The sequence below is a fragment of the Manacus vitellinus genome, unplaced genomic scaffold (genome assembly GCF_001715985.3).
Source record: "Manacus vitellinus isolate BGI_N305 unplaced genomic scaffold, ASM171598v3 scaffold_5_pilon, whole genome shotgun sequence".
NCBI lineage: Eukaryota > Metazoa > Chordata > Aves > Passeriformes > Pipridae > Manacus > Manacus vitellinus.
Genome location: NW_021940682.1, coordinates 24,495,423 through 24,508,404, shown reverse-complemented (window position 1 = coordinate 24,508,404; position 12,982 = coordinate 24,495,423). Strand labels below are relative to the sequence as shown.

At 37.4% G+C, this 12,982-nt stretch overlaps 1 protein-coding gene across 1 annotated transcript in view; it reads right to left on the bottom strand.

The window, feature by feature from the left end:
• Positions 1–12,982, bottom strand: part of KITLG (KIT ligand) — a 33,101-nt gene that overhangs the window by 17,105 nt on the left and 3,014 nt on the right. The window contains exons 3-4 of the mRNA XM_029963439.1: positions 4,865–4,927; positions 153–332 (exon numbers count right to left, since the gene is read on the bottom strand). Of these exons, the coding sequence (XP_029819299.1) occupies positions 153–332; positions 4,865–4,927 (243 nt within the window). The remainder of the gene's footprint in view (positions 1–152; positions 333–4,864; positions 4,928–12,982) is intronic.

Below are 12,982 nucleotides of genomic sequence, written 5' to 3'. Positions count from 1 at the left end.
CTAAACAAAGTAGGGTTTCAGAGGTACAGGAATAGAAATGAGAACAAATCTAAGGAAGCTTTGGAGATTTTTAAACTACTACTGAGTACTGCATAACAGAAAGTAAGAATAAAAATATCCAGTATAAAAGCAGAAACTCTGTGTAAGATTACCTTGTTTTTATCAAAAGCAAGGCATGCCATAAGATCATTAATTATCCTTGTGAGATTATTGATGATTGAATAGTTACTTAAAACATCTGACATATCTGAAATATCTGAAAATTTCTGGAGAAGATTATGTAGACTCCTTGAAAATTCAGGCACCATCAAATGCAACCAACAGTGATCAGGCTGTCAGGGGAAAAAAAGAGAAACAGACGTAGATTAAATATCAGACTTTTGTAAAAACTGGTTAAGCAGTTCAATGTGCAAAAGTAGATTAGACTGTTCTTTCCAATTTAAATTATCTCAAGAGTCTAAATTAAAATTATTCTTCTTTAGTGTGGCCAACTTTCTCTTCAGTCCTTTTGGTCAAATTTCTATTCTCACTGATACTGACATATTTATGGTTGTCTGTTAAATGACATCTCTTCATTAAAATTCTTAATGAATGCTGAGTATCAGTCTGTTAAGAATTTGAGCCTTGGGACATGTTACTATGAACCCTAATCCATGGTTTCATTAACCTATTTATTTTATTCAAACACCTACTGCTTTAACAATTCTTTAAACCAATATCAGTTTTCATTTTATTATTGTTACCTTACATGACTCAGTTAACCCCAAAGATCCTTGATTTAAATTTCTTCTTGGGAAGGTTTCCATAAATATTTTGCATGAAATCCTTGTGTGATTTCATGCACCTTTAAACTAGTTAGCTTAGTTAATTTCTTCTCTTCAGTTTTTTCACTAAATGCCATTACTGGGAACAGTTTCTAGATCTAAACAGTTTCTAGATCTTTTTTTCCCTGACAAAAGGTTTTCAATGACAAAAGCATTCTGTGCAGCCTGTTGCTGTATGTGCCACTGGAATGGAGTTCAAATCCTTTCACTGACACCTATGCAATTAGTTTGCAGAAAAAGTTTGTACAGCTGTTCACATGACTGAAACCTTGTAATTCATCTTGCTGTCTTAGAGGGAGTCATTAACTTCTTTTACTTAGATTTACATAACAGTAGGCAAATAGATAAAACAGTGGCCCAGCCCTGGAAAAACCCTAAGTCAATATGATCAGCAAAAATACAGGTAATGCACTAGTCACACTGCAACTCTTATCTGGAAATCCCTTCCCAATAAATGTTGAATTTTTACTGGTAAAAGTTATGAGAATTTATTCCATATGTGAAGTTATTTTTTCCATTTTTGAAAATGTCTCAGGATCATTAAAGCCTTCCAGATACAAAAGTCTTGGCCCAACAAAACCTAAGTACTCTCAGTATCACTAAACCAGTTTCCAGCTGCTGCCCAGTCCATGGGCATCATCCACTGAATCCATCTCCTGCAATGCATAGTAAATGTTTGGTGATGTATATACTTCTAGGCTTAATCTCATTTTACTCAATTTCTTTAATAAACCCTCATACAGAATCTTTATTAAAAAAAAATTATCCACAGGTGTTGTTCTGCTTTGATGTGTAAATGTTTTTGACAAGAAAAAATACACTTCATGTTTTTGAAGAATAATCAGACTATTTGGCTTTCAGGCTTAGAGAACTAAATGTAAATACGTTGTTCAGCTCCATTTGACTTTCCACTTCTGTGTATGACTCTCTCGCACAATGATAACAAGTGGAAAATCAGTGATACCACCTTCTGTAATTATGTCAACAACTACTTTTTCTTTAAGAATGAAACAAAAAGTGGAATGGATGGCATCTGGCCTAATTCAGCTTCCCTTTTTTCCTTCAAGCACAACAAGGTGAGGGGAGAGATAGAAGCAAATAAATCAGAGAAAGCTTGTTGAAACATACTCTGTTCAAACAGCATATGTTGGGCCACGTCCCACTGCCACCACAAGAGAGACAATGCATTTTTTTTTCTTCTGCTTTGGTGTAGGAACACTGACACAGAACTACTGTGCTTCTCTGAACTGGAAACCCTTTTCCTCTGAGGTTTTGAGGGTGAGCATTCTCCTCTGGCAGGAACTAGAAGCTTGTTGCTTCTCCTAGTGAGCATTTGGCAATTCCAGCAGGGAGTCTATTTTGTTGCTCCTGCGGTTTAGCATGTGTGTGGGTGTCTCCTCTGAACTGTTCTCACCTACAAAGCTGTATTTCATGAGAGCTCTAAGTTTTCTTTTCACTAATATCAAGCTGTGCAATTACTTGCTACCTCAAGTAGCTACCTCAAGTTGAGCAAACTGCTCAAATTGAAAAATTTGATGTTGTTTGCTAGGAGAAATGGAGGTTTAACTCTCAGTTTTTTGTGTAAACTTTGACCAAGATTTACATTTTAGGGCAATTGCAAACCTGACTTCTCTTTTACTTCCATGTAGCTCTCAGTTAGCTTTTACTTTCTTCACCTATGTAACAGTTCAAAGTTTATATCATCTTCTGAATTCAGCCCCTGCTGCTGTCATCTTTGCCTTTTAACCTGCAGGCTAGATTACACAGTTCACTCTATGGAAGACTACTTTTAAAGCCGCTCAGTTGCCTTGAGCTCGTGCATAATGCAACAACCCTTCTCATTAATGGATTGGTCAGTCTGTTCCTGTTACATGCACTACACTGGTTTCCTGTCTGCTTTGCATTTACCCTGCCTTTCTACCTCTAGTCATCTATATTTGAGACTTGCTACTTCGGGTACACTACCCCCTTTATGCATGCACAGAAGATTGAAATCTATTGAAAAAAAATTGCAGAGCACCATTTCAATCCCTTCAGAGACAAAAAAAAGGGCATTTATTTAAGGCAAAGCTGTGTGTTTCCCAGCTTGCAGGAACCTTGCAGAACCCAGAGCAAAGCCTCTTTATTCAGCCAGCCTTTGCTGTGGTATGCATAACACAACCTGAAATTCCCAGAGAGAAATTTGGCAAAGTGGGATGTGAATACTTCTGCAAAGGCATGTGGCCAAGAGCCCAAGAGCCACATCTCCCATTATGATGACTGAAAGTGGTGTACCAGTCAAGGGAACATGGAAATCTCAGCTCTGAACTTCTTCCTATTTATTTCTTGGCTGCTCGTCATAAATGTAAACTGGATCTAAGTTTCTGGATATGACGCATCAAGATGACATGGCATTTAAACTACAGAAAAGAATCTGCATATTGGCAGTCAAAACTGAACAACAGAGAGAGGCAAGAATTAGACAGTGAGAACAACCAGGACTCATCGCTCAAGAGGCTGCCTGGCCTTCTTCAGTGACAACCTCTCCAGGAGTGCAGTGGAGGGAGCAGCCTCAATCCAGCCCAACAGCTACTGTGCTCATTCTGGAAGCTGGGGGAGCAGCACTCAGGCTATGGCTGCCCTCCACAGACGTGAATCTCATCACATCAGGCACCAAAATCATTGAATTTCAAAAAGTACAGCAGCCAGGGAATGGTGGCAGCCAGTCTTACTTCCTTTTTCTCTGAATATTGGCCATTATAAGAAATGGAAATTTTTCCATTAGTTTTATTTATATTGGATCTAGTACCTGAGTTCCATAGCTTTTGTTTTGCAGAATTTTTCTCTCTGAAGAATAAAGTTTAAACTTTATTCTTTAAACTCTAAGTTTTAGTAGAAACTTTGAGCTTCCAACAAAACTCTTAACACTTCTACATCTGGCATAACCCTTCATAACCTCACAACTCAGGGCCCTTCACTATCCCTCAGCCACCTTTTCCTCCCCCCATATTCTTGTTATTCAGGACTGAGTATTGCTTCTGGCATCACTCTCCACTGTCAACATGGAATATTGTTAGATTTGCTATAACGTTGTAGGATAGGATGCATTTTTAGATGTTTATCACACAGGAACTGGACTTTCCTAATGAAAACTTTGTAAGGACACAAAACCAGCTTCTTATATCTAGCAGATGATTTTCAGCTACTGATGTACGTACAGTGATTCATTCTTAAGACAGGCACAATATTGTCAAGTTTAACTGACAAAATCATCCTTTTCTTACTTTTTTCCTTTCCTTAAAACAATATAGCATTCAGCACAACTTGTACTTTCACCTTGTTTCTTTTTCTCCTTTTTCTTGCAGTGTATGCAACAACCAAGTGAGTATTTACAATACATCATTCTAAAATGTTTTTTTTTGTTAAATTGAGGAAAACCAAAAAATACTTAGTAGATTAAGCAATAAGATAATATGATCTTAGTAGAAAATGTTATAGAATTTTAAAGTATATAGATGATGCTTATTTAAAAGTATCACTATGTATTAAATATGGGATTATACAGAAAGCAGGTTTGAAACCTTACTGTGTTGTTTAGTTACTGACGCTACCTTCTGCTGAACTTAGGGTTCTCCTTACTGGCTACTCACTATTTGTTGTGCTTTAATGGCACTTCCACTGGCTGAAAAAAGGCCATTGTGCAGTAGTTGCAAAGTACAATTAGAGAGAACCTACGCAAGAAATTATTGGTAAGAAATATTAATTTTTTCAACTGACACAATGAAATAATACTGTAGTTTGACTTTTTCCAGAAAAAAAGGTTAAAAAATTTAATATGAAGAAACATTTTTCTAAGATTCCTGTAATTTAAAAGATTTTAAGGGACTGTGGGAATCTTTCTACATTTTTTTTAAATAAATACTTGGGAAGCATATGAAAAGTTAAATAACCAACATTTAACTGTAACTTACTAAGCCATGAGACTAGGCACAAAATGTTACAGTCATCACTGCTTCCAGTGGGCTATTTTGTTGGAATTAACTTGAAGTGGTTGTACATACCAGACTATCCATCTTTGGGACATATTTAAGGGTTATCATATAATCATTTGGGAGATTTCCAACCTACAACAGAAAGATAATAAAAATGTTATTACTGACTACACAAAACAACACAATTTCCACTATCATATTCAACAAAAGCTATCAAATATTCAACAAAAATTTTCAGTAATTTGCCAGGTGCAGGTAAAGTTAAAGGTTTGCCTCCAGTAAAGGTGCAGGTAAAAAAGGTTACTTTCATACTCGGTTTCCTGTGGAACCACTATTTATCCTTATTTGTTCACAAGTGAACCACTCTCCACTGTAATACACCCAGCTCTGATCTGATCATGTTCAATGCTACCACTTCCCAGCAGAATTAAAGTCAACAATGTATTGAGGAGTAGTGATATGAAGTTATTCATTCCTAGAGAAACTCTGCTGCATTTTCATCTTTTAATGGCATGTCTTGAAGTGTTTACCTGACAATTTCTACATAACCCCAACTGCTGTAGACAGTAGAGGATGCAGAGGTATCTAACCCTTTTTTCTTCAAATAATTTCCAACTTTAACATGCATCTGAACCTAAAGAAATACTTACTTGCCTTGTGCTTAGTTATACACCAGGTCAGAAAAACACTTGTTCACAATTTTATGAACTTTTTGAAGTTGTTCCTCCTACTAATGATGAGCAAAATAATTATGTCATAGCAATGTCCTGGGGCAAAGGAGAACTTCCACACATGTTAGCTGAGTGTGGCTTTGCAGATGTGGGAGGGCATGGAGTGTGGTGCAGTGAAGACAAGGAGGGGAAGAAGGGTTCTTGTTGAATTATACAAACCAATCTGCCACAGATGGGATCCAACACTACTGTGAGACATGGTTGAATATCTGGGGAATGTGAAGAGTTGGGAGATGAACAGTCCAACAGTCACTGGACTGCCACAGTCTTCTGAAGTATTTTTTCAAAAAGTTTACCAATAATGTGATGCTTAATGATAGAGTAAATCTTTTTTCTTTTGTATCAGTGAGAGATTCAATTAATTTTTCTCATCCTTGTTTGAAATCCATTTACTCAAAAACAATATGCACAGACATAGATCCTTTGGTGCAAAAGCATTTTTACTTCAGGTTAAAGATCATTCTGTTATGGTGATGATTTTGATTTTGCTGCTATAGCAACCAACACAGGGATCTTTTTTTTCCCCTGTGCAGTTCTTAGGTAATATTTTTTTTGACAAAATATAATGTCTTATTTGTTAATTAAAATTTAGTTTCAAATAAATAAAAATTAAAACAGCTATTTCAAAATATTATGGTTCCAGAAATGATCAAGGACAATACTTATGCACAATCAAACACAAGTGAATTCCAAACATTTTTTTTTTTAATTTATCTGGGCTAAGTCACAGCCTTTCAGTTCAGTCTCATTTATCTTTCTCCGACAGCTTTAAAAAAAGCAGTTGTTCTACAAATGATCCTGGTAAAATTCTTTCCAGAGATAAATTTTTTCTTTTTTTTTTTATACCTACAGATTCCCAAAGCAGCAGTTCCAGAAGTGTCATTAAATTCTCTCTATTTCTATTTACCTGGAATTTGGAGGAGTTGATTCAACATGCTATAAATACTGAAAAATATTGCAATAAATTTGTTCTTTCTTTAGAGTATCTGATTTATTCTAAATCCTCTTCCAAATTTTTTGTCTATTTTTCCTTTTTCTAAAAATATGGCATCATGACATACTAACGGGTAATCCAGTTTTTTTTCTAGCTTCCTTTGCGTGCCTAGAGAGGTAGGATTAGCCGCGCTTCAAGCAGCATAGATAGTGAAGATGCTACTCTATGTGTGAAGTTTCCCATGCTCACTCTAGAGGGATTCCATACTTAGCAATATCAGCAAAAACACTGCTCTGTAAGAAAGGTCACTGGAAGATTAAATTTGTTCCATATCAATGAACACTACAAGAGTTGATATGCATTATGTATACAATCTACTTTCGTGGCATGAGAGCCTGCGAAACACTTTCCATGCATAGCTAAAACAATTTAACTGCCCAAGAGCTCAACTTCTCAATCAAAGTTGGAGAATACAGCTCAGCCTCAGATATTTTTTTCCTTGACAGACTGTGAATCAGAAAAGATATTTTTGAATTTACTACTAAAAATGAAGATCATTGGGGAGAGCATGTCAAAGACAAAATACATGCCCTGCCTCAAGATGGAACCTGTTAGTTTTATCGACTAAACTCCACATCAGGTGCTTCGCTGGTAAATGATGGATCTCAGTCAAAGTGAGAGAGTTATACTTGTGTCTCTCTTGGACTTCCTAACTCATACACAGCAAATAGGATAAAGCCCCTGATGCAAGAGTGAAGGATATGTCTATACTAAATCTGCGCGTTTTGTACTCTCTTGCTTTCCCGAAATGAATCTTGACATTTCATCGAACGCTAGCCATCATTAGCGAGCTGATGAAATAATCCTGAAAGGAATGAACGCAGTCTGCACAGCCACTCAGTGCAAGGTGCCTGACTGCTGAGGCTTCCACAAGGAGCAGATGATGAGGGGGTTCTGACCTGCTGGAGCAAGGGTGGTTGGAAAACAACTGTCCCTTGAAATTCCCTGCATCCTTGAATGGATTTTCTATTAGTTTCTCTACTCAATTCCTTAAGTACAGTGACTGATTCTGGGGGCCATAAAACACCTGCCTGCATGACTTACCTAGGTTTTAACAGAAGTAACAGTTTTGATGATTATAGAGAACATCAACAGATAAGGAAAGGAATGCATAGAACTAAAGGAATTCTACATTGCTGTTAAAATGTCACAATATCTTTATCTGATTTTGTGTGTGTGTGTGATTGTAGAAATCCTATTAGGCTCCGAGAAAAGGTGAAGAGCAGGGAATCCACACTTATGTCTTCAAATACATATAAAACGAACACTAAGCGCTATATTCCCAGCTGTAACAAAATCTCAAACTCAGGAAAGTAAGATTACTTTTGACATAGAGACATCTGAATATTTAATACAGCACTGTTAACATTGCATAACCCAAATATACTTTAAAAATATGCTCACAATCACATAGATGGGGAAAAGAAAAAAGGATACAAAAGTGATTTGGGTTCCATAAACTACTCTTTCATTGCAACAGCAGACTTAAGAGAGATGACCTATCTCTGCAGTCACATGCTTTGAAATGAGGGCTACTGTTCTTGCAACTTCTCTTTATTGTGACTGTTCTGAAAATTATAAATAGACAAGCATAGATGTCATTCTTTTTTTATACATATTTCAAAGATAAAGGAAGTAAATAAAATAAAAGTTATCTTTTCCCCTTGCCAGTGTTTTCTTTTTTTACTCTGAAGTATATGATGGGAAAAAACATACTATGCTTTTGAATATTCTTTCTACCTCCCATTTCTCTCTACTTGATTCCCTTTTCCTATTCTTTTCATGGAATCTGAGAATGGTTTGGGTTGGAAGGGACCTTAAAGATCATTTAGTTCCAACCCCTCTGCCATGGACAAGGACAATTTCATTAGACCAGGTTGCTCAGAGCCCCATCCAAACTGGCCTTGACACTTCCAGAGATAGAATATCCATAACTTCTCCAGGTAACCTGTTCCTGTGCCTCACGACCCTCACAATAAAGAATTTCTTCCTTATATCTAATCTAACCTGCCCCTCTTTCATTTTAGAGCCACTCCCCCTTGTTCTATCCCTAAATGCCCTTGTCAAAAGTGCCTCTCCAGCTCTTTGCACTTCTCTGTCTTCCTTACTGCATCCCTGGCTTTTCTTTTCCTGCAGTCCCTTCCACTCTCTCTGCTTCTATCATCTCTGCAATCTACTCCATCTCATCTGTTAATGAAACAGTTAATAAAATCTTCATCATTTGGCTTAAGACAACATGCTAACGATTTCCGTTCACACTTCTTACAGTCACAGTGGCAGGGTATTTGCAAGATAACAACACTGGATAATTTTTTATAACCCCTTCATGCATGAGAGTTAGATCTATTTTAAAATAAATATCAAATGTTGCAGAGAGTGTAAAGTACATATTTACAGCAAAGATGTAATGTGAAAGCAAAGTATTTGAAACAGCGTGTCTCAAACAAGCAACCTGGTCAGTAAATGCTGACTGTTATTTGGGCTTCCAACATTCAAAAGTAGAAAATTGCTTTAGAGAAGTAAATCATGGAAGAAGAGGTATCTTAGATTTAGTTGATGGACAAAACTAAAATATCTAGATATATTCTATACATACTGCAGAGCTCAGTGACAATTCTATTTATATGTAGGTTTGATATTCATATTTAACAAATATATATACAACAGATTCCTAATTCTTATGCAAAATCTAAGTCACAATTACAGCGATGCAGCTTTCTGCTGACTTACTGTGCTGAAAAGAACAATGGGGACAGGCTTTATTGACAGGTGCTGCAATTACAGTTTTATAATACGGAACATTTGTTCATCAAGTAATGTGTTTCCCTCCAGACATCTTCATTAAAAAAGAAGCAGGAGTTCAAGTGATTAGTAGTGCAGAATGAATACTCTCTAAATACTTTCATTCTGTATAGGTATGAAATTGTGCTCTTTTAAAGTTCTCATTATTAAAAACCAAAAATGATTGTTCAGTTGTTCTTTGCTTCTTAAAATCATTTTACTTAGGGCATATTCTTCATATGACAAAATTATATTATATAGATGTTAATAAATTTAATCTTACAGAAAATACAAATCACTTTTTTAAGAACAGATATCAGTCTGGTTTGCTAAACCTTATTGTTATTGAATTTGCTCCCTCTTTCTGATTCTATCTTCTGATGTAAGTCTAGCATGATGCTAGTGAAAATCCAGATTAAGACCACTGAAAACAAGTTACGCCACACATCTGTCCTCAATTTATTACTCAACACAAAGTTGATTAGGCAAATGACCCACATTTTCAGGCACTGCACAGCATGCCTTATTTATTCTCCAATAGCTTAGGCTTAGTAGACATCCCTGATCTATATTCACAGAGCATCTTGACTGAGGCATGTACTTCTCATATCCCTATAACACAACACAGTTGAGCAGAACACAGTAACAGCCATGCTGAGGAGTTTTCTAAAACCAATGACGGGGGGTTACAGTACTTGGAAGAAGCCCAGTACCAAATAAAGGAAGGCCAGGTTGTAGGGAATTGTGGCACTGTTTTGAAAACTGCAGGTACACTGCAGTAGAAATAGGGAAAAACATAGCAGGAATAAGAGAAATGAGGGACATGGATTCACGCTGCAAAGAATTTTAGCAAAAGATAGGAAAAGAATGAGAATCTGCCTGAAGTACATCAAGGAGCATCTTTCCTGCGGCCACAGTATAACAGATAGCATGGATATGATGAGAAGCTGGTATGAGAGGGCAAACTGAACATGTGTTACAACACAGGCAGTGTTAATAGTACCTTTGAAGATAAACCCAAGAAGCTTGCCACTGAGAGTGAAAAAAAAAAGGGAGGAACAGCTTGAAGGAAATAAGAAGATAAAGGGTCAGAGCAGCACGTTAACAGATAGAAGGGCAAAATTACGGAAGTCAAAGACAGAAAAAGACTTTTCATGGACTGGATTTTTATCCACCAAGAATTTGGAAGAAAAATGTACTTATAGGGACAGAGAGCTACAAAAAACTCCACATTTTTTCCTATTGTGACAGGAAAAACAATGAAGGTTTAAAAAGTGAACTCAGAAGGGTCTATGAAGCATCAAGAGAAAAGGCCCAGGGAACACTAATATTCTGGAGACACAAAGAAATCATAATCTACCTCAGTGGAGAATTCAGACCAGCCTGAATCTAGGATGATATCTAAGAATTTGTGATGAGACAGGAGGAAGAGAGGCCAATATCCTAAGCTAAATGATGCAATTTGCACACTGCCGCCAAACAGACAGTTCATTGCACACAGATATGGGACTGTACTCATGACTGTGGACGAAAAGGTTTAAAGAACATGACAGTCTGTCTGAGAATAAAGCATTTAGAAACAACTATTGTATCACTGTTGGTAAGTGTGATGGAGCTTGTGGATAACATCACAATAAATTATGGGCAATAATTGTACGCATAACATTACCTTCTCTGAAATCCTCTGTGCTACAACTTGTTCTCAGTGTGAAAGAGGAGGACGTTTTTTAAAGACACTATGTTCTACTAGCACAGGTTCTTTGGATCAGCAAAGAAATAAGACTTTCAAAGGCCAATAGGATCTCCAGTCAGAGGGAAAGTCTGTGAATCTAGTCTACATGGACTTCAGTAAAGCCTTTGATACTGTCTCCCACAGCATTATTCTGGGGAAGCTGGCAGGTCATGGTACTCTTTGTTGCGGTGAAAACTGGCTGGATGGCCAGGACCAGAGAGTGGTAGTGAATGCTGTCACATCCAGTTGGCAGCCAGTCACTAGTAGTGTCCTCCAGGGATCAGCCCTGTTTAGTATCTTTATTGATGATTTGGTCAAGGGGATCAAAGGCACTCTCAGTCAGTTCACAGACAACACTATGTGGTCAGGTCGGCAGGATTGATCTACTGGAGGGTAGAAAGGCTCTGCAGAGCGATCTGGACAGGCTGGATTAATGGGCCAATACCAACTGTATGAGGTTCAATAAAGCAAATTGCCAGGTCCTGCACTTGGGTCACAACAACCCCATGCAGAGTTACAGGCTGGGGGAAGAGTGGTTGGAAAGTTGCCTGGAGAAAAAGGACCTGATGGTGCTAGTTGAGAGCCAGCTGAACATGAGACACTAGTGTGCCTAGGTGGCCAAGAAGGCCAATGGCATCCTGGCTTGTATCAGCAATAGTGTCGCCAGCAGTGATTGTCCCCATGTACTTGGCACTGGTGAGGCCGCACCTTGAGTGCTGCATCCAGTTCTGGGCTCCTCACTTCAAGGAAGACATTGATGTGCCGGAGTGTGTCCAGAAAAGGGCAATGAAGCTTGTGAAGGCTCTAGAGCGTAAGTCATATGAGAGATGTCTGAGAGGTTGTTTAGCCTGGAGAAAAGGAGGCTCAGGAGAAACCTTATCGCTCTCTACAATTATTTGAAAAGAGGTTGTAGCAAGACGGGAGTCAGACTCTTCTCCCAGACAACTCCCAGAACAAGAGGAAATGGCCTCAAGCTGCACAAGGGGAGGTTCAGGTTGGACATAAGGAAGAATTATTTCACTGAAAGGGTGGTTAAGCATTGGAATGGGCTGCCCAGTGAAGTGGTGGAGTCGCCATTCCTGGAAGTGTTCAAGAAACATCTGGATGCCACACTTAGTGCTACGGTTTAGTTGGCTTGGTGGTGTTCGGTCGAAGGTTGGACTTGTCTTAAGAGGTCTTTTCCAACCTTAATGATTCTAGGATTCTAATAAAGAACCCAACCACATATGGGTGCAATATCTAATTTTGAAGATAACACTTCATCAGAATATCATTCCTTAATTCAATGAGTATATTGTGTTTTGAAAAGCAGAAGTGGTACAAAACTTTTATTGTAATTTACATGAGTTGTAGGGTCTCCTGAACCATGTTTTTAAGCAACATAATGTTAGAGTCCCTATTATATGTACTAAGGAAATAGTCCATATAGCATAAAATATTTTACTTGCTGCAAAGTGATGTGATCATTCAGTATTCTCTGTGTACTTCTCCCTTCTTGTATTTACACTGTCAGCTAATGATATTTTGTTTTAAAAGTATTTTAAATCTTATTATATTTTTTTTTCATTTCATTCTCAGTGTCAAGTTGTCATGGTGTAGAATTTCAAAAGAAAATGACTAATATCTACTATAGTCACATTAATTGAAACAAAGAGTTCTTATACTAAACTGAAGGTACTAAACTTATTTTCACCTTATCTTTTCAATTCTCAAGTGGCTTTATTGAAATTGTTTCTGCAAATATTAATACAGACAAAACAGGGAGACAGACTTTCCTCAAAACCTTCTCTAACAACTCAAGAAACTCAAAACAAAGACAATCCATGTGTCTGGGCTTTGTATTTCCTGTATCTCTCTGTTCTTTCTCCAATTCAAAATATCTTTGAACTTGCTAGTTAACTTCACCCAAATTTTGCATTTGGTAGGAAGATCTGAAAGGTATGGGTCTA